Source organism: Mustela erminea, chromosome 8, assembly GCF_009829155.1.
Source record: "Mustela erminea isolate mMusErm1 chromosome 8, mMusErm1.Pri, whole genome shotgun sequence".
NCBI lineage: Eukaryota > Metazoa > Chordata > Mammalia > Carnivora > Mustelidae > Mustela > Mustela erminea.
Window position 1 is genome coordinate 12,381,454 of NC_045621.1, and position 21,956 is coordinate 12,403,409.

Consider the following 21,956-nt stretch of genomic DNA (forward strand, 5'->3'; position numbering starts at 1 on the left):
AAATTCACCAAAGAGAGGGTGGTGGTGCCTGAATGTGTGGCCAGCTTCGTCTGTGGGCTCAAGTCCAGCACATCAGAGATCTCACCACCCCACTTGAGAGATGAGGAAACTGAGGTCAGGAGAGAGGAAATGAATGACCCAGGGTCATAGAGCTGGTTGTGCACAACAACTTTTAATTAGAAAAAAGGGGTTTAACCAAATGATATAAAGCCCAGCTTTCCATGAGCTAAAGCCACTCGCTACTCATAAACCAGATACCACAGAGAGCACCCAGCTTGGGACTTTCAGCTAAGCATTGTCCTGTGTTTATGCCTTACAGGTGAGGCCCATGTAGAAGGGCAGGAACATTTCTACATGGAGACTCAGACTATCCTGGCCATCCCAAAACAGGAAGATAAAGAAATGGTGCTATACCTTGGAACACAGTTTCCAAGCCATGTGCAGGTAACAGGATATTTTTGGAAAATGAGACTCCAGACGTGCTGTGCTGTAAGGCCTTGCAACCAGGCACTGTGCTCCAGTGGCCTTTGGATTCCTTCCACTTCTGGGACTCAAACTCTCTGTATATTTGACATAAGCTACGGTCCAGAATGAAGAAAACAGGGCAAACATTTCTCTAAAAGGGCTGACTTTTCAAAGAGATATGAAAACTTTGTTACCTTCCAAAACATGGGCAAGATTTATCTTACCCTTATAACAATTGATAGTGTAAAAGCTAATGTCAGGGAGGTCAGAGCCTTAGTATTATATTTAAATTTCCTTTTGTGATTCATTCGTGTCACTTCTCTGTCTTAATGTTTGCATGTATTGGTGATGCAAGTTTAAAGCAATTGCATTTCCAGTGCAGTAGCAGGTGATTTCCAGTCCTGTTCCAGTGGTTGAGATATAAGACATTGCTGCACCCAGGCAAGTAGAAGAAATCCTCTGACATTCTCCTCTTCTGAGATGTAGAGATATTGGTTCTAGAATAGTGTCTGGCGCAGGGGGATACTTAAACAGTTATACTGGCAGGAGGATTAATAACAAGTGTTACTGAGGGGAAAATCTGAGGGCTTCCTGGTAAAGCAGAGTGAGTTAGTACCTTGGGATCTTGCGGGGGTGGATAGGCTCAGTGGGAAAAGGAAGTTGTTGTTCAAGGCAAAATGAAAGTCTGAGGGGACTGATGTTGAGCTGGGGTGTGTCTGTGGCCTCCACAGTTGCAAGTTTTGAAGTGGACCACAGAGGAATGAGAAGTCATGGTTTTGCTCCTAAAAAAACTATGTGATCTCCCACAGGTTGCTGGGCACCAGTATCTTTTTCTATAAATCGAGGGAGGTGATAAATATTACTTCTGAGCTCTTTTGGCAGAGTATGCAGCTCTGGGCTCCAAATGGATAAAACATATGTCCCGGGTCACCATTGCTTTCTATCATCAATACCTTGTAACATACAATTAGTAACTTCATGAGGCATTTCCCAGGAGTAACAGGGTACAGGGTACTCACAGCCCACAGCCCAGAACCTGGGGCAGTATCTAAAGCAGGCCCAATAAAGAATTTGAATAGATAAAGAAAGTCTATGAATGATAATAAGCACACGAAAAGATGCTCACAGCATTGTCACTAGGGAAATGCACACCAAAACCACAGTGAGAAATCCGCTCCACGTTGACTAGAATGGGTGTAATCAGAAGATGAAGATGTGCTCAATTGAAACCTTCATACATTGCTGATGGTGTGAAAAATGGCACAGCCTGGAAAATAACATGGCAGTTTCTAAAGATATTGAATATAGTGACTGCATAACCTAACAATTCCACAGTTAGGTATCTACCCGAGAGAACTGAAATTATCTGCCCATACAAAAATTTATACATGAGTGTTCATAGCAGCATTATTTACAATTGCCAAAAGTGTAAACAATCAAATGCCCATCACTTGATGAATGGGGAAACAGAATATGGCATATCCATACGGTGGAATAATGTTCAGCCATAAAAAGGAATGAAGTACCGTCACATGCTACAACTGAACAGCATGCTTTCCAACAACCTTGAAAACATTACACCCAGGGAAAGAAGCCAGTCCCAAAAGACCACATATTGCAGGTTTACGTTTATATGAAATGTTTCAACAGGTAAATCTAGGGAGACAGAAAGCAGATGAGGAGTTGCCTAGTGCTGGGGGGCTGGAGGAAGGTAAGGAGGGACTGCTCGGTAGATCCAGCGTTTCCTTGGGGACGCTTAAATATTCTAAAATTAGATTATGGTGATGGCCACACGACTCTAAAGATTCTAAGTCCACGGAACTAAGTACGTTCTCAGTAAATGTTTACGGTGTTTCTTCACCTAGGCAGAGGGGAAGTACGCAGATGAGGGAATGAAATACCCAATTGCACTTTAATGTGGCTTCTGGGACTTACCTCTTGCAGGAATTTGTGGCTGCAGCATTAAACGTCCCAAGGAATAGAATTGCCTGCCACATAAAAAGAGTCGGAGGAGGGTTTGGAGGAAAAGCGACCAAGCCTGCTCTGCTAGGAGCCATCAGTGCCGTGGCCGCCAACAAGTAAGAGTCGCGGTAGCCGCTAGTAATGCCAGTGGTCCCGACGGTGCAGAGACCATTGTGTCCTTCTGGCCCTGCACCCCAGCTTCCATCCCGCAGGTCACAGCCCTTCATCTCCAAAGGTGGGGTTAACGTGTGGGTGAAGGAAGACTGGACCCGAGCCAGAGATCTCTGTTCTAGCCCTACTCTTGAACTGCCCATCACTCACAAGGTCACCTCGACAAGCCACCTCAGTTTCATCACCCATAAACTGGGGAAAATCATGTCTACCTGTCTTGTAAGATTATTGTGTAAAATAGATGTAATCACTGTGTGTCTTGACTCAGACATAACCATGTATTACTTCCTTATTGACTTTAACTCTTTAAAATGTTTATGTTTTAAGTTATTAAAATAAATCAAGCTGAGGTTGTCTGAGTGGAAGAAGGGTCAGAACCCTAACCATCCGAGGGATTTGTTTTGTATGAAATAACCCAGGCTCTGCTGCTCCTGGGAATGTTCACTTCACCTCTGCATCTTCCAGATGGAATCACCAGACACAGGAATAGCCGTGACTTTTGTCAATGTTACAACTACTAAACCTCTAAATTTTCAAGACAAGCTTAACTTATGCTAGGCTACTACTGCAAAAAGAAAAACCGTGAACACCTTAGCTCATTGGCACTTTCTAAGAATAGAAAAGGCTATTTTATACGTATGGGTGTGCAGGCACTGGGGACATTCCTTCAGAAGCCAGAGGAGTCCTCGATGGACATTTTAGGAACAAGGAGCCTGGATGAAAAGGAGCCTGACAGAGCTAAAGAGAGCGTTGGTTCTCAACCTTTCCAGCCTCAATATCCCCCATGGCAGTCAGTTTAATGCCCTTTTAATATCCCAAAATAAATTAATAACAATATAACCTATTTATATATGTAATTGCAACATAATCATACAATGCCTTAATTTTTTTAAATTTAAACTTTATTTTATTTTTTCAGTGGTCCAGGATTCATTGTTTATGCACCACGCCCAGTGCTCCATTCAATACGTGCTGTCCCTAATATCCACCCCCAGGCTCACCCGGCTCCCCACTCCCCTCCCCTCTAAAACCCTCAGTTTGTTTCTAAGAGCCCACAGTCCCTCATGGTTTGTCTCCCCTTCCAGTTTCCCCCAGCTCCCTTCTCCTTTCCTTCTCCCAATGTCCTCCACGTTATTCCTTATGCTCCACAAGAAAGTGAAACCTATGATAATTGACCCTCTCTGCTTGACTTATTTCACTCAGCATAATCTCCAGTCCCACCCACGTTGATATGAAAGTTGGGTACCCATTCATCCTTTCTGATGGACTTACAATGCCTTAATGTTATAAAAAAATAAATAAATAAAGGAAAGTAACTAATAACAAAATAATGTAGCATTTTGATAAATTCTCAGACACGACTAAACCAGGATAATAATAGTAATCGTGGGTTTTTTTATTTTAATGTCCCCAGAACTTCTGAAATGTTGTTTAAAGCACATGACTTCCTCCACTGAAAACCACTAAGCCTGATTATCTCAAACCCCCTTCCCCATCTCTTTGTTTCTACAATTTATCAACCATCCATCATATTGACAGAGTCATTTCCTATAGGACTGGCCGCCCAATCCGGTTTATTCTAGAGCGTGGTGACGACATGCTGATAACTGCTGGCCGCCACCCACTCCTCGGAAAATACAAAGTGAGTGAGATCAAAAAATTTTAGGAAACTGCCTAAAACATTGTTCAGTGATGACCAACCAACCGATAGGAAAGCCAATTACTAGATTCCAAACTGCTGGAGAGGAATATGTGGATGCTGCCTACAACTGACCAGAACTTTCTGTTGGGATCCTAGTCAACTTGGGCATCCACCTCAGTGTCCCTCTGGTGACTGTCACATCAAACCATGTTCATAAGTTAGGTAGACTGACAACTGTGATCACATGTGTTTGTGTGCTAACATGGTTGGATTGAGAAAGTGATTTTACTTATATTCCTTTGCAGATTGGATTCATGAACAATGGTGTGATCAAAGCTGCAGACGTTGAATATTATATCAATGGTGGATGCACTCCTGACGAGTCTGAGTCGGTAAGAAGTATGCCTTTCCCAGAGGCTACCGGTTGAACTGTATGTGTCATACTTTATTTGCATGAGTATTTGTCATACAAAGTAGATGAATTCTGTGTTCTAGTTAGAGATAAAATTTGGTTAAGTGGTTTTGAATACTTGATAGATGCGAAGTTTTATTTTGCTTTAATTCAGGTAATGGAGTACATTGTGCTGAAATCCGACAACGCATATCATATTCCTAATTTCCGGTGCCGGGGTAGGCCCTGCAAAACAAACTTGCCATCCAACACGGCCTTCCGAGGATACGGCTTCCCCGAGGCTGCAGTGGTAGCGGAAGCTTACGTAACCGCTGTGGCGTCTCGGTGTGACTTATCCCCTGAAGAGGTAACAAGTCAGAACGCCCTAAAAGAACAGCATTGGTTCAAATATGTATGGAGAACCTGCATATGGCATTACATCAGCTTCTAAGTAGATTCTGAGAAATAAAGTACACCATCTGTGTATCAGTTCGCTTTGGGTATGTAGCAAGTCAACCACACAGCGTAATGGGCTGAAATAACAGAAAGTATTTCTTCTGGTTCTCAGGTCAGTTGGGTAGCTCTTCTGGTCTGAGCCAGCTCAACGGGAGTTTTATGGTCTAAGACAGCTTCATTTACATGTCTGGTCACGGGGCTGATGAGGGGACATCTCAGCTGAGAAGGGTCATAGCCGCTTCACAGAGTCTCATCCTCCCAGCAGGCCAGCCCGAATTAGTCCGCATGATGGCGGTCACAGAGTCCCCAGGAGTGGCAGGAATGTGGCAAGCCTGCGAGAGTCTGCCTGTATGAATATGTATCAGCCCATGGGCCAGAGCAAGTCATATGGCCGATCCCGGAGTCAGAGTGACACCACCTTGAGCATGAATACAGAGAAGGAAGTGACTGCGTTTGCGTAGGCGTTCTACCACGGCTCCGGATTCTGAGGAGCTGATCTGAACGGTTAAGAATTAAGGACGTGTTGTGCAGGGGAAGAATAATTCTGAGTGAGGAGTATTTTGTCTCACCACTAACACACTGGTGGCAAGGCTCACAGTAGTTGGGACCTGCTCTTTCTCAGGGTTGTGGTGATGTTAACTGAGATACGACACTTGGCCTACAGCCTAGAGCAGGTGGAGTGCTTACTGGTATTTTCTGTTGTTATTGTGGTTGCTGTTGTTGTGATGTTATCCATGTACACTTGTACTCGCATATCTGCAGCCACTTAAATGGTTTCTTTTTGTAGAAACACTTTCTTCTTATCAGGTATATCACAAAAACCCATGCTCAACTAATGGAATAAGCATATACCCATAAAATCCATTCTATTGTCTTTCAGGTTAAAGAAATAAACATGTATAAGAGAATTAGCAAAACAACCTACAAGCAGACATTTGATCCAGAGCCCTTGCGAAGATGCTGGAAAGAATGCCTGGAGAAATCTTCATTCTCTGCTAGGAAACTGGCTGCAGAGGAATTTAACAAAAAGAACTACTGGAAGAAGAGGGGGCTTGCCGTGATTCCCATGAAGTTTACTGTTGGGTTCCCTGTGGGCTACTACAGTCAGGTGAGTTTGAGAGAGATGTCTGTCTGCTCACCAGAAGCCCTTTTCCACGTGACTGGCTGGCTGAAAACGGCAATCTTGTGCAACAAGGGATTGGCCCCCTGTGGGCAGAAAGAAGAAACCAGGGCAGATTCCTACAGCAGGGAACAAAGTAGATTTAGGCAAACACAGGACCACAGGTATCAGGGCAGATCGGGTGTGACTCGGTACCAGGGCTTAGAAAGTGATCAATGCAGAGTCTAGCTCGAGGGGTCTGACCTCAGGCAGGGCCCCAAATATGAGCATTGGGGTGTGGGGTCTAATTTTAAATCCATGAGAGAACTGGGAGAAATAAGAGGATCTCTTTTTCTCTTTCCTAAATTCTCAGAACAGTGGGGTCATTTGAAGACAGAGCTTTCAAAAACACACTGAGAACAGTCAGAACTACCCCATTCACGCAGGGACTTGGAGTTACTCTGTGAAAGCTCGGTGACTGCTGTGCTTTGTTTTCATTTAACCTTGAACAGTGTTTCATGGGGCTCTGCTTCTGATTCGGTCTTATTTTTTTTTGCTTCTATCCCCATCAGCCTCTGAAATGTCCCCTTAACAAAGCCATGCCAAGGGTGGAGTAGAGGCCCTGTTCGTGGAATGAATGTCTCTCACCAGATTGCCTTCCGGACACACCCTTCCTTGGCGTCCACTAACAAGGCAGAAAGCAAAAGGAGAGGGTGGCTGGGGAAGGCGGGGACACTGCACCTCTTGGAGCAGCTGCTGTCTTTCCCCCAGGGACGCTGCTCAAGCTAGAATAGCACACAAAACCCCCTTTAAAGGAAAAAATTTCTGTGGACTCTCAGTGATCATTTATATTATTTATTTTGTTGTTATTTGGCTGTGAGTAATCCCAAAACAAGGAATAAGCTTTTCATAGCCTTTATCAAATACAAACAAAATTGGAAATTAAATAAAAATAGTATTATGAATGCCAGTAAGATAATAGTAACATGAACTTACTGTGGTAGAATATGTGGCTTCTTTAAAACTAACTCCTCGCTCACAAAATGATGGTAGTTCCAGCTGCTGCTGCTGTACAAGGCAATTTGAAATATTTATCCTAAATGTCTATGTAAGGTGTGCTGACACCGTGCCACCTCTCGTCTCTAACATGTCCCATGAGTTAAAGTAGTCCTACTTGGTGGTTGCACAGTCATCAACATAAAATGTGACACGCACTCTGAAAGCCTGTGGCCATACTCACTGTTACATGGCTATCCGTTACTCTCGTTAGATTATCATAAAGTGAAAACACGAGGGGTGCCTGGGTGGCTCAGTGGGTTAAGCCGCTGCCTTCGGCTCAGGTCATGATCTCAGGGTCCTGGGATCGAGTGCCACATTGGGCTCTCTGCTCGGCAGTGAGCCTGCTTCCTCCTCTCTCTCTCTCTCTCTCTGCCTGCCTGCCTCTCTGCCTACTTGTGATCTCTCTGTGTCAAATAAATAAATAAAATCTTTAAAAAAAAAAAAGTGAAAACACGAAGTTTAAAAGTTCTTGTAGAGAATTTGTCCTGAGAATACAGTCTCAGACTTAGGAGACCGGCAGAGCTCAATTAGTTGACATTTTCAGTGCTCGGTGGTGGAGACACAGGCATGACCACAGGGGTCAGGTCCCAAGAGGGCACCTGCAGGATGCTGAGCACATGCACCAGCCTGAGAGAGGAATTGCTCTAAAGAAAAATTCCATCAACTTGCAAACCACCTAACACAGGCCAGCTTCCTCCCTCCTCCGGCCTGATCCCTGGAGCCACTTGCACAGGCTGTGGATTCTTCCACTGAAACCGTCAGCCCCGGAGAAGGACAATAGCAGGGAGTTTGAAGGAGACAGCCTGGCATAGATGTGGAGGACATGGGGCTCAAGTTAGGAGTTGTGGGTGTCAGTCCTGACTCTGTCACAAACTAAGCACCTGGGTTTGGCCATTGCTCTCCTCCCCAGCCTTCTGTTCATTCCCCCCAGGGGCAAAGTGAAGAATTTGGATTCAGTCAGTGGATCCCAAACCTAGCCAATCATCAAAATCACCTGGGAGCTTAAAAACATGGTTGCTTAGGCTCCACCGCCCAACTTCTTACAGAGTTGGAATTTCCAGAACGAGACCCATACCTTTTCCCTGCCATGATCCTGAAGGTCAGCAGCATTTGGAAACCATTAAAACATCTCAAGGGTCTTCCAGCTCCTCTAGTACTCAAGGCCATTTGTGCCTGGTAATGTACCCATACAGGTTCTATTTGCTTTAAAATTAATTTCCATGTCCTGGAAAGAAGAAGAATGAACTATTGTGCAAGTTGGGGTCATGGAGTGACCTCAAAGCAATCCCACAAGGTCCCCAGAAGGCCAAAGACCGGTAGGAGGGGAGATGTGCCACCATTCCTACATGGACATGGATGGTTTTCCAGTCTGGGCTTTATTGACAGGGGTGGTCTATTGCCTCCTGTAAAGGCTTTCTTCTCCAGGATAACCAGGGAGAGATTGGCTCAATAAAGCAAAACCGTTCATCTGGCGACCTCAGCTAAATTCTCAGCAACATTGAGCCTCATCATTTTCCAAAATGATGTAACTATTTCCCCCAGGCTGCTGCTCTAGTCCACATCTATCTTGATGGCTCCGTCCTGGTGACTCATGGTGGCTGTGAAATGGGACAAGGCCTTCACACCAAAATTATTCAGGTGAGATAAGTGTCTGTCATCTCCACTGTGGCAAAGTGTAGCGCCTTGCGGTCGGCTGAGCGGTTTTGTTCCTGCTGAGCAGGAGAAATACCATCCCGCTCCATGTACAGCTCCACTGTGAGACTCGTCTTGGTTTCAGGAATGCAGACTGCAGGGGCGAAGGGAGCGAATGCCAGAACTGAGGAGATATGGGACTCTTCTTCCTGAACACAGAGTCGGTCTTCTGAAAAATGAGATTCCAGTTTTCAAAGATCAAATACTTTTCAGCTTTGTGGCACCTGCTCAAAGCAGTGCTATGTTCATTCAGATCTTCAATTAAAAATGGATGTGTTTAAAAGGATGAGAAATTAGGTTCGTAGAATTTGCAGTCTACTTAGGAACTCCACATGAATGGGTATTTCAGAAAGACGTGTTCCTAATACTTTTTTAAAGAGCAAGAGATTATTTGTAATGGGAAATTTTTCCTTCTTTTTTTAATATTAAATAAGATACCTGAATCAAATTGTGGGAGCAGGTATTGTGGGAGAGAGTGGAAAAAACAAACTTCTCTCCTATTGAGAAGTAGGGAGAAGATACTTTCCTTAAGGAGATAATACTCTTTAGTAGAGTACTCGGAATTGGGAAATTACAAAAATCCACAGGGCCTTCTTTGAACATATCTTGCTTCTTCGTAACAAAATCCTCATACCTGCAAAATGTCCCACAAAAGAACCATAATCTACTAAATTATCTGTAAATCACAAGAAGATGAAGGTAAAACAGTAAGACTGGGCCCCAGCCTTGCCTGCTGCATGTGTCCTACCAAAGTAGGTGTCCCAGAGTGACCGCACTGCCACATGGCTCTTATGAAAGTGGGATAAAAAGCAAAGCACAGAAAGATTCTTTGGTTGCTTCAAACTCATAATCTCCATATGAAACCCAAGATGCTGTCTTAAATGTTTGTCCCAATAGGACCATGAGGTTTTATACTCAGTTCAAAAAAAGAACTAGAAAGTTTTAATTGGGGGGGAGGGGTGCTTAAAGTCAATGGAACAAAGAATATTCTTCTGCTCTGGACAGGTGGCCAGTCGAGAACTGAACATCCCGCAGTCGTACATACACCTGTCCGAAACAAGCACCGTCACAGTGCCCAATTCTAGCTTCACGGCGGCGTCGATGGGAACAGACATCAATGGGAAGGCTGTGCAGGTGACTTTTCCTTCAGTTCTCAGTCACCCAGTGACAGTGCGGGAGGAGACCTCATCCTGCCCCTCCTTTTATGGAAGATGAAACTGAGTTCAAGAGAGGTCAAGTGGGTGGGTGTGGATCACTCATTCAGCTTATGATGTGCAGAGCCAAGACTCCCAGTCCAGTTTCCTGAGTCTCCCAGCTGGTGCTCTTTCTGCTGTCCGGGGCTGTTTTTCATAATGAATGTTCGGTTGCATGTGAAACCTGCAAACTTCAGCAACCTCCCTTTGTGTTAGATGAGAGAATGCCAGCCCGCCGGCTCTCACCCCAGCACACCGGAGAAGTGCAGAGTAATCACGTTACTAACGGGGCATCCTCATTCCAGGAAGGCCTTGACTTGTTTTTTAACCTCTCTAAGGATCAGTTTCCTCTTCTGCAGAACTTCACCCAAATATCACCCATCTCATAGAATCACTGGGTGGCTTGCAGAGATCATGCAACAAAGCCACCACACCTCCTCCCTTCTCCCCACACTCTAACCTCCAGAAAACCACTGATTGACCATTTATCACCCATAAAAGGCAAAAATTTCAGCCTGTCGAATATGCCCATGTATCATGTGAACCATGGATTCCCAAAGTATGTTCCTTGGAACAGAAATCCCATGATGGTCTCAGTGGAGAAAACGGATTCTGTAGTCAACAAGTTTGGAAATGTTATGTACTACATCCCACTGATAGAGGCTTATGCTGCATATTAGCATGATAAATGCTCTGACAAGTCCTGTAATGTAGAAACCTCTTTAGCTTTGTCTCACCAAGTTTTTCCCCAGCTTGCTTAACCATGAAAACATTTTCATTAATAAAACCCCTCCTAATATCTATAGAATCAGCACCCAAGATAAACAGTCTGGGAAATTCTAATTTGATTAAAACATGTAGGTGACTGAGTCCATTTTTCACCTTTTATCTAAATTCTAGTTGCCTTGCAAGCACAGGTAGCACAAAGACACTCAGTGCATAGCTAGGCGTAGTCTCAGGCATTGATAAAGCAGACATACTTTAAAAAAAAAAAAAAAGGAAACTAAATGCTTTTAGAAACATTTTTATATTTTATAATGAAGAATCATCATTTAAAAGTCATAAATTTATATGACTTCTTCACACTTATTTTATTGATCCCACACTGATTTAATGAACATTGACTGAGGGCCTACCACATGCTAGGTAGTATAAGCAGTAAATGAATCAGGACAAAGTCCAAAGAGCCTGCTCTCACAGAGCTTACATTCAAGCAGATAACACATCAGTCACTCCTTGAGCCCGGTCGTGAACACAGCAAGGAAAGAAGCTGGGCAGGTTATTAGGGAGCAGAAGGAGCTAGCTTTCTATGCGTGAGAAGCTGCAGCAGGCCCGGGGGACTGGAGCAGAGACTGTAAAAGGGAGCAAGGTGGAACAGGGAAGAAAGATGGCAGAGAAGTGAGACTGGGGTATAAATGTTTTGTGGGGGTTTTTTTAGATTTTATTTATTTGACAGACAGAGATCACAAGTAGGCAGAGAGGCGGTGGGGGGGCAGGTTCCCTGCTGAGCAGGGATCCTGATGTGGAGCTAGATCCCAGGATCCTGGGATCATGACCTGAATCGAAGGCAGAAGCTTTAACCCACTGAGCCACCCAGGCACCCCAAATGTTTGTTCTTGAAGCTGGATAAGGGGGGCTAGTGTATTATTCTCTCTATTTTTATGTATTTTAGTATTTTCTATAATGCAAAAACTGGAAAATTTTCTATCTGGCATTTAGAGCTTCAATAAAGGGAGGAGACCCTACCAAACAATGTAAGCTGAAAGAATTCTCCATGCAAAGAAAGGAGTTCAGGAGGTTGCAAATTGTTCAGGAGGTGAAATTTTTCTCTGCGATGTCTCACTCTCTTAAAGGGAAGACTGTCAGACTACTGAGTGTAAAGCTATGTGTAGGAGTACAAGGTCAGGACATGATTACAGGAAGAATACGTGATATTTGGGCAGGTAGGAATCCTGTGACTTGGGCTGCGTCGGATGTGGCCCTCTTTTGGAAGGCCCCCATTTGTAATAAGGTCAGTGATAGAAAGCTGAATGAACCAGCAAAGTGATTTATGAAAACAAGGGTCTCTGGGGCACCTGGGTGGCTCGATGATTAGGCGGCTGGCTTTTTGCTCAGGTCATGATCTCGGGGTCCTGGGATCAAGCCCCATGTCTCGGGGTCCTGGGATGCAGCTCTGTGTCTGGCTCCCAGCTGAGTGGCGAGTCTGCTTCAGGATTCTCTTTTCCTCTGCCCCTCCCACTCTTGCTCACTCATTCTCTTCCTAAAATAAATAAATTTTTAAAAAGAGAAAAGAAAGAAAGAAAACAAGGATCTCCCTAACACATGAGAAGCCAGAAACTGTTTCCAAAGAGGGGATGATAGAAAAGAAAGAGCACAAACTACAAGAGGGCATGAGAGGTGATCTGAGGTGGAGCTGAGTACGTAAGTGCAGACTTGAACAGATTCGTCTTTGAACTAGGGGTAGAAGTCAAGTTGAGGTCCACTGATATCAGGAGTCAACAGGTTTAATCGCAAGGTTCCAAGATTTCACCTCAATCCTTCTTACTTTCATTGCACTGCTAATGTTTTAAAGATTCAAAAAGGACATTATACATCATCAGAAGGACCACTCTGTAAGTGGAGTGTTGCCAGAAGATCTCTTTGCCCACATTCGGGAACAAGAAGTATACTTTGTGTTAAGGCAACAACAAACGAGCAGAGATGGACTTCATAGGTTAAACACTGTTTTCTTCTTGCCCAGCAAAAAAACGATGATGTCAAGGTATAAGGCGCAGATGAAAATCTCGGGCAATTTATGTAAGAAGAGTGGAGAGAAAATTACTCTGTTGGCAGGCAAGCGGCAGCACACCGAACCCCAGCGCACCTCGGGGGGAGCAGCCGAGATGGCCCCTTTCCAAGCAGCAGTTTAGCTTCAGAGAAGCAACATCATCAACCAACTAAATTAATGTTGTTATTTTGGATTTTATTGGTGTGTATATTGGCTTATGTTCTTTGTCATTCTATTTTGCTTGGAGGTACAAAAGAGCTATAAATCCAGGAGACTCAACTAACTTTATGTTAGCATATATTAAAACAAAATTATAATAAAAATAATGGACATCAACACCGTAGGATCCACATGAATATTTGTTTCCTTCAAAGGGGTTCCCTAAATGACTCAACTTTAAGAAACCCTGCCTAGAGGACTAGCAAGCAGGCTCACAAAACTGACGGATTCCATTTGAATTGATTTGAATATTTAGCATTTTGCTGTTTCCTGTGCCTTTTATTTCTGTCATTTCAAATATCTATTTTCAGAATGCCTGCCAAATTCTTATGGCCCGTCTTCAGCCAATCATCAGGAAAAACCCTAAAGGAAGATGGGAGGACTGGGTGAGTGTTTCCGTCCTTACCCCTGCCAGGAAAAGCCAGATACATACGTGCAGATGGGCGACGGCCCTTAATGCCTGGGCTGACGGGTGCTGCCCGTTCAGGAAACAAAGCATTTACTAACATTTACTTCTGCTTTTCTGAAAAAGCAAAAGCCATGTCTGGATTCACTGAAACTTGATTTTATTTCAGAGCCTGATTTCTCACAGAGAATGCTCTAAAGTAAAACACACCTTAGGGTTACTGTCCCAGCTCTGTCACTACTAGCTCTGGGAGACAAGGGTCACCCTCAGTGCCTCAGGACCTTGGTTTTCTCTCCAGAGCAACAGAGATGATAGCAGTCCTACTATCAAAGGATGACTCTATTTTTAATAATTATTATTAATATTACCATTAGTATTCTTATTCCCAGCCCTACCCAGGTTATACTCTAGGAGGGAAGCTGATGTACTATACTAAGTGACAGCGGGTCAAATTATTTGGGGGAAAAAAGCAGAGGAAAAGTACATACATATATAGACATGAACATACACATAGAAACATGTGTGTATATGTACATATCTGTGTAGATACTTACATACAAAAGTGTGTGGATATGGTCTAGCCCCCTCCTTAATTTAAAAAGCCAAAAAGGCATTAAAAAATAACTTTAAAAAATAAACTTTACACTGTCCAACAAAGGATAGAGGGCCTCGGGGCATAAGCAGCTGCCCGTACACATCTGTTTGGAAAAGCATGGCCCATGGCTCGTACAAGGCGCACGTCTCAACTGAGGTGAATGCGGGTAGAAAGCTTGTCCCAAACAGGAGGAGGAAGGTATTTTTCATTACTTTCCCTAAATTTATATCTCTTTGCAATCAATCATCTCTTCCAGATTACAAAAGCCTTCACAGAATCCATCAGTCTCTCAGCTACTGGATATTTCAAGTAAAGGACATTTTACTTTGGGTTGGATTATAGCTGGGCAGAGACAGTGTACATTCAGCAGTGCGAACAGGTGCCCGGAGAGCCCGGGGGGCCCTGCGGGGTGCCCGCTGTCGGCCCTCAGTGCTGGCTCACGGCAGGGAGGCCCAGGGCTTCCACCAGGAAGGCCGCCACAGCTATTTACACACACCGGGACTAATTCCAGTAACTTCCTGCTGGAGGGTGGGGCCCAGACACTGAGGGCCTTTTTCCCTGGGCCTGCGGTGGAACCGTTACAACTCTGACCACACCTGCGCTTACTGAAGAAGGGGAGGGATGCGGCAGCCATGGGGTGGGTGCCCTCTCGATCCCCAGGCCCCACAGCACAGGAGGCGATGAGACCACTGTGAGGAAAAGGGCTTTCCTTTTCACTGCTGCTTTCTCTTCTCAGAGGCTACCAGACTCACATGGACTGGGAGAAGGAGAAGGGCGAGCCCTTCCCGTACTATGTGTATGGCGCGGCCTGTTCGGAGGTTGAAGTGGACTGTCTGACCGGCGCTCATAAGGTAAAGAGCGGTATTTGGGTTCGCCCTCTGCATCGAGTAAACACAAACACTGACGTGCTTGCCGTGCCGTACGTGATAATCAACTTGATCCTGCAGGTGGAAAATCCAGGGACAGACAGTCAATTGCAGTCAAGAGCTATTTTGACTAAATCCTTTTTTCCACTGTGTATTTTCTCTTGGAACAGCTCCTTAGGACTGACATCTTCGTGGATGCTGCTTTCAGCATAAACCCAGCCGTGGACGTCGGACAGGTGAGTGATACCAGCGTGCTCTGACCATAGGAACTTTTGGTCGGTTCCATTCAGAAAAGTACTTCCCAGAATTCTCCAGGGTTGTTTATACCTGGTGCAAGTTCTCTGCTATACATTAAGTATCTGACGCACACGCACACAAATGGATGAAATACTGGAAAAAATTTCAAGAAAAGGTTAACAATCATTGTCTTTGTAGGGCAGGAATATGTGTGACTTAGCCTGCTTTATAATTCTCCGTGCCTTCTAATTTTTCTCATGAATATTAATAGGTTTGTAATTAGGGAACACTACATAAATACATAATAATAAAGCTCCATTAGTATTCATATTAATATTAAATTTAAACAGACTGCAAATAGGGAAATGTAAAAGAAAGAGAAATACTTAAGCATAATTTTTTGCCTCCTGCTGAATTTAATTCTGATTTTAATCCCACAAACAATAAAATTAAGGCGCCAAAAAGTCTTTTTAAACTTTGAGTTTAAAACTTTCTAGCTCTTGGTGTAGCTTTGCTTTTTTCTAGCCTTGTTACTGAAGATGGAGCCAGTGGACCAGCCACGTTAGCCCAAGCCAGACCTACTAACCCGCCCCCCCCAGTGAGGCAAGGCAGCTGGTCCCCAGGGTCCACCTGAGGAGCATACTGGAGCCATTGAGCAGCTTGGCGTCACACCTGACAGACACCTGGTGCTTTCATCTGCCAGCAGCTTCCCAGTATCCTAAGTCCTAAGAGACTGGTTTACCTGGGTTGGCCGTTGGGCTTTATAAGGAACAATTTTAGTGATCCCTCTGTGCTTTTCAAGATGTGGTCCTCAGACTCTGCAACAGAAGTACTTGTAAGTGTTTATGGAAACATGGATTCCTGTACCCAGGAATTCAGCCCAGGCTTAGACTTGGTCTGTCTTAACTTTGCTGGGCTGAGACAGAAACCGGCACATTTAACCTGCACCTGAAATTCATCTCAAGCCTATAAAGTTTGAGAACCACCACTGACCCAGTCCTCCACCCCCCTTCCCTGTCTTACCCACTTCTCCCAGATCCTTTCTGCTTCTTTATCTTTTAAGCAAAGGCAGAAAGGGAGATGTCATGATTAAGGAAATCCTGCATTTGTCTCACCGGAAAAGGGAAGAAAATGAGTATATTAGACTTGATCTCTTAGACTTCAGTCTTTTCCTTTAGGAATAAGAATTTGGAAATATCCAAATATAAAATTTAGATTCATATACCGTATTCCTTAATTTTGCATTTTCAATAAAATACAAACTGTAATTCTCCTTCAGTTCTTTAACCTCCAGGCACACACCCCTTAATCCTTTTTCCTAGAGCGTATTTGTTTGTAAATAGAACTCAACATGACTTTTAATAAAAATATTTAACTTAATGTAAGTTTTTTCCATCCCATCTTATTTAACATTTATCTACTTTCCATGGTAATTTATAAAGGGAAGTAAAGAAATACGGATATTATAATAACCTACAGTGTTCCATTCATTCTAGTTCATGTTCCTTTAATGTTAGCTTCTTTTTCATCTAATTCAACAGACATTTATTAAGAACCTATGTAAAAGGCCTCAGGTTAATAATAGAATACAAGAAGGCCACGGCCTCCAAATGCTCATACACATGAGAGAGAGCAAGGAGGAAGAGATGGATGGAGGAAATACTCTCTGAGAGCCACTATGTGGGGGAATGTGTTCAAGGTAGAGTGAGCTGGGAGGAAGTAGGTCCTAAATCCACCCAGGAGGTGGTAGAAGGATCCAAAAGGCTCCAAAAAGGCAGCAACTTGGAGGATGACTAGGAATTCTCCAGGGGGACAAGCTGAGATGGGGAGCAGTGAAGAGAGTCAGGAGAAACCACAATACAAAGACTTGGCGGTCCAAATGAAATCTGGTGGGCTTGAGAATTACCCAGAACTTACCAAGAGTCAGGTACCTGGAGGATGGGTCACTTGGGCAAGAAGAACTAGGGATGAGGCCAGGCAAGATGAGAAGCACCAGACCCTGCAGGACCCTTTGTAAACCCACCCCAGGCTGTCAAGGATGACTCACTATGGTCAAGAGAAATGGTTCCATTTTCAGTCACATTGGAGTAGTTCGTCAGTCAGTATCATATACTTATAAACTGTGAAATTTTTGCCTGTAGATTGAAGGAGCATTTATCCAAGGCATGGGGTTGTACACCACAGAGGAACTGAAATATTCCCCGGAAGGTGTCCTCTACTCTCGAAGTCCAGAGGACTACAAAATCCCGACTGTCACTGAGATACCAGAAGAGTTCTATGTCACTCTGGTGCGTTCCCGAAATCCCATAGCCATCTACTCGTCCAAGGTAAGAACACAAGACCTCTATGTTAGTTCGTAGGGCTACCATAACAAAGGACTACACACTGGGTGGCCTAAACAACCTAAATTACAGATACATTTTTCTCACAGTACTGGAGGCTGGAAGTCAAATCAAGGATTGCTTTCTTCCAAGGCCTCTCTGGATTGCAGATGGTCACCTTCTCCCTGTGTCCTCCCATAGTCGTCACCTCTGAGTGCACATGTCTGATGTCTCTCTCTGTATGGCCTAATTTCCTTTTCTTGTTAAGATACCAGTCATGTTGGAATAGGGCCCATCCTAAAGACCTCATTTTAACTTAACGCACCTCTTTAAAGACCTTATCTCCAAACATGGTCAGAGTCTGAGGTAAGGGGTTAGGACTTCAACATATGTATTTTGAGGGAGCACAGTTCGGTCTATAACAATCTACTCTTTCAAGAAATAATGGTCTGAGCACAGACCACAGACCAGAGTACTTTGAAGGAAGAAATAAGAAAAATAAGTACAAAGAAGCATTGGTGACTCATTCAAAATATAATGCCCCCTGAATTTGCTTACTCCTTTGAATTGAAAATCCCAGCAAGAAAAGGGAAAAGAAAAGCAAATTCATGGCAAAGTGGTGCTCACTGACTCCAGAAGACGGAGAAGACTCTTCACTCATGGAAGCGAGCTTGAAACAAATTTAATCAAAACAAGAAAGGTCAGGGGTGGCCTGGGTGGCTCAGTGGGTTAAGCCTCTGCCTTCAGCTCAGGTCATGATCTCAGGGTCCTGGGATCGAGCCCCACATTGGGCTCTCTGCTCCATAGGGAGCCTGCTTCCCCCTCTCTCTCTGTACCTGCCTCTCTGTCTACTTATAACCTCTGTCTGTCAAATCAATAAATAAAATCTTTAAAAAAAAAAACAAGAAAGGTCAAGGAATAGTCAAACATCTTAGTGCCACCATGAGATAAAACCGAAATTGTAGGCAAATTTTACCAGCCCAGAACTTTATTTTCTGCACCCTTTACATATCCTCCAGACTCAGTTCTCTCTTATTTGTCTGCCTCTCTCCACACCTCCCCAAACTGGAACAGACTTTCAAACGAGTTTCTCACTCTTTGCTCTGAGCTGTAAATAGCTGCTGATCTAAGAGGTATTGAGTCTGTGTTCCCTGGAGCATATGGGCTCTGATTGGCCGATAAAGACCTCTGGTGAGGATTCTTGAATACAAGTGCACAAAAAAACACAACTTCCCCCAACTTAAGTTCTATTCTGAGCCCACATCTGGCCAGACAGATGGTAGGCTAACCTTAGATTTTTCAGGAAATTTCCTCTCCTTCTTTAAGTAGGTCAAGATTGGGAAGAAGACAAGACTTCCTGTCTGAATGGCCTCTATCTCTACTTCTGCACCAGGAGCGTCTCTAGAAAGCATCCTGACACGGGGTGCAATCCTGGCTTTTAGAGTCTAGCCACCTCCTTGCCAGTTTGCTCCAAATAGGACATAAGGCCTTTCTGCTCCCTTCCTCCTCACTTCAGAGGAAACCCTTTCTTCTACCAGCTCTACATCTCCCTCTACATTTGCTTTAGAGGTGAAATCAAAGCCAGGGATAGGCTTTATTTGCTTAGAGATAAAGGCCAATCTCTCCACTGAGGCCCTGAGCACAGACCACAGACCAGATTACTTTGAAGGAAGAAAGAAGAAAAATCAGTACAAAGAAGCACTGATGAATCATTCAAAATATAATGGCCACTACACTATTAGTTCAGAAACATCCGGCACGCACCAGGGACGTTCACACACAAGCAACTTCAGCAGGTCACTCTTTACTGTCATTTAGGCTCAGCTACAAAGATTGCAATTGTTTTGTTTGGGTTTTGAGTTAAACAAAAATGGTCTGGAACCCAAAGTGGAATATTCTAGAGGCCACCAAGGGCTTTGGTCTTTAGAACTTTACCTGGGCAAAGGAGCTGCCCCACTATCCTGATGTCCTGGAACATCTTCATGAGCGACTTTGAGGAGGACCCCACACACAAATCAGCATGGGGGGCATTCGGTTCTGGCAATTCAGACATACTCCATTTTAAGTATTCCATACTCACCAGAAGAGGTGAGTGTGCGTGTGTGTGTGTGTGTGTGTACTCAAATTAGTCCTAAGAGAACCATGCATTTCTGACAGCCTTTTACCTTCCTCTCAGGGGTTGGGTGAGACTGCAATGTTCTTGGGATCCTCCGTGTTGTTCGCCATTTTTGATGCAGTGACTGCTGCCCGCGAAGAGAGGGGTCTGACCAAGATCTTCAACCTGAAGAGCCCAGCAACTCCTGAGTTTATTAGGATGACTTGTGTGGATCAATTTACTGACATGGTAAAGGTGGTGAGGGGAGGTCCCTGTGGTAATCACCGCTTACATGGGCCTTCAGGTTCTAAGTATGGATTTGGTCACCATGACAAAACCCCAGGGCAGGTTCATCTTTTCCAATGAAAATTCTCACTCTGCCTTTACCTGCTACTGCCTATATACTTAAACATAACTGCAAGGTGAGCAAAACTCTTCAAACGATGGCTTGTTTCAGACCCCAAAGAAAAGCAGACTCAGTGGAGCTAACGCTAGTAGCAAATCCACATGGTAGCTAACTTCTTGAAACACTTAATCAAAATGCAGTTGAGGTGGTATTGTGATCACCTTAATAACTAAATGGGATGAAATAGATATCGGATCTGGTCAATTATTTAGAAAGCATTTGTTAGGCAAACTAGTAAAAACAATTTAAATTAAAATATCAAAGTCACTGGGCACTCTTTGATATGCCTTGTAATGACACACAAATAGAACACAGTTTCATTTTCCAGCTGCTAAAAATATGTCTAGAACTATCATCAGAGACTGTTCCTATATTGAACTGCTTACTGCAGCCCTAACTGAACTGGATTGCACTTTATGCCTTTGAAAGTACAGGGCTTCTGAATAAGATGCATCTTTTCCCAAACATAAGAAGTTTCTGAAGATAAAGAGATTTATGACTCAAGGATTGAAAGGAATAGGAAAACTATATATTTTTGATAAGAATAAAACAGACATTGGGTTTTTCTTTTTTTAAAAACAGTTTTTCTTCTGAATTACACATTTTGCATATATAACATTTTACTAATAATTATCTTCCTTTTTTGATTGTTTTTTTTTTTTAGATTCCTAGAGATGATCCTTCAACATTTACACCTTGGTCCATCCATGTGTCTTAATACTACATTTCTCTTAGAAAATGAAAGAATACATGATTGACCTTAAAATTTTCAAACCAGAACGAGTATAAATTGGCTCCTGATTGTCAAGGATAATTTTAGTATTTTTTAGTTATTCTCTGTGGTTTAGGTCGCTGTGTGATTATGTTTTAGGACATAAATTTATACCAAAAGATATAATGAAGCTTCGAATCAAAAATCCTTCTTATTATTCCCATTATCCTGAAGATCTACAACATCATGATTTTAAAACATGGTAGAGTTTCCATTCCCATGGAACAACTCGAGAAACTGCTCGTGGTTTAGTCTTCAGAAATCTGATCACTCATAAAACCATCCACCCCCAAAACTCTCAGGATTGGATCCCCAAAGCCAATGGTGTGATTATGATAACTAGCTCACCTGGAAAAATTCGTGATTGAGAGCGGTTGCCAATTTCTGTGGTGTAAACAAACCCACCTCAGCCAATTCCAGGCCACTAACAATGCGGTCTCTGAACATGAGGTTGGAAGAAATGTCTGTAATTGGCTCTTGTGGTCTCCAGCACTGTGAGCCCACCACAATCCTCAGGCTCCTGCCTCTCCCATGTGGCCAGTTTAACTGAGGCTTAGGGGTGTAAACCGTCCAGAGCCTCCAGCGGGTCCTCATCTGCCATGAGCTATGCTCATGGTAGTGTCTTCCTCTCCCGGGAAACCACACAGAGTAGAAATAGTGATCTCAAATCATTCTGCATCCCCTTGATTTGGCTCAGTGTCTGAAAGATGAAATCGGCACCACCTTTCTTTTGCCATTTCAAGGAGCACTGAAATCCTGAGGGCGTGGGTTTTGGTTTTTTTCAGTTATTTCTTAGCCATTTTGCATTGCATTTTCCAAAGGAAGTGCAGGGTTATGCCAGAGAAGATGTTCAGTCCCTATGAGGTTTGAAACAAAATAAACAAACTGAGTCACTTGTTGGAATCTGTGTGCTAGATATTAAAGCTCTGCATTTATTCACAGAAACTTTGTGGTAGAAGAAAAAGCATGAATGACTGTTCATGTGTGTTTGAGACCAGACTGGGGGAAGAGAAGGCTGGCAGGAGAAAGGAGAGGCTTCTTTCCAAAGAGAAGTCTCACCAGTCAGTGTCTTTTATTCTAGGAGGGGTGTGTGTGCGTGTGTGTGTGTGTGTGTGTGTGTGTGTATACATATTTTTAAATGT

General features: G+C 43.6%; 1 protein-coding gene across 6 annotated transcripts in view; it reads left to right on the forward strand.

Annotated features, from left to right (window-relative positions):
* The window catches only part of LOC116597121 (aldehyde oxidase 4-like), a 58,616-nt gene extending 36,907 nt beyond the window's left edge, over positions 1–21,709 (forward strand). For 5 of the 6 annotated variants that reach the window (XM_032354360.1, XM_032354361.1, XM_032354362.1 and 2 more), the window contains 15 exons: positions 320–444; positions 2,410–2,543; positions 4,153–4,240; positions 4,546–4,632; positions 4,807–4,998; positions 5,968–6,195; positions 8,788–8,883; positions 9,943–10,071; positions 13,428–13,502; positions 14,374–14,426; positions 14,854–14,968; positions 15,154–15,219; positions 17,362–17,547; positions 19,718–19,885; positions 20,707–21,709. In XM_032354360.1, coding sequence (XP_032210251.1) covers positions 320–444; positions 2,410–2,543; positions 4,153–4,240; positions 4,546–4,632; positions 4,807–4,998; positions 5,968–6,195; positions 8,788–8,883; positions 9,943–10,071; positions 13,428–13,502; positions 14,374–14,426; positions 14,854–14,968; positions 15,154–15,219; positions 17,362–17,547; positions 19,718–19,885; positions 20,707–20,760 — 1,796 coding nt within the window. In that variant the 3' untranslated portion in view covers positions 20,761–21,709. The remainder of the gene's footprint in view (positions 1–319; positions 445–2,409; positions 2,544–4,152; positions 4,241–4,545; positions 4,633–4,806; positions 4,999–5,967; positions 6,196–8,787; positions 8,884–9,942; positions 10,072–13,427; positions 13,503–14,373; positions 14,427–14,853; positions 14,969–15,153; positions 15,220–17,361; positions 17,548–19,717; positions 19,886–20,706) is intronic. The other variant, XM_032354365.1, reaches the window with a different exon arrangement.
* Positions 21,710–21,956: the final 247 nt, after the last annotated feature.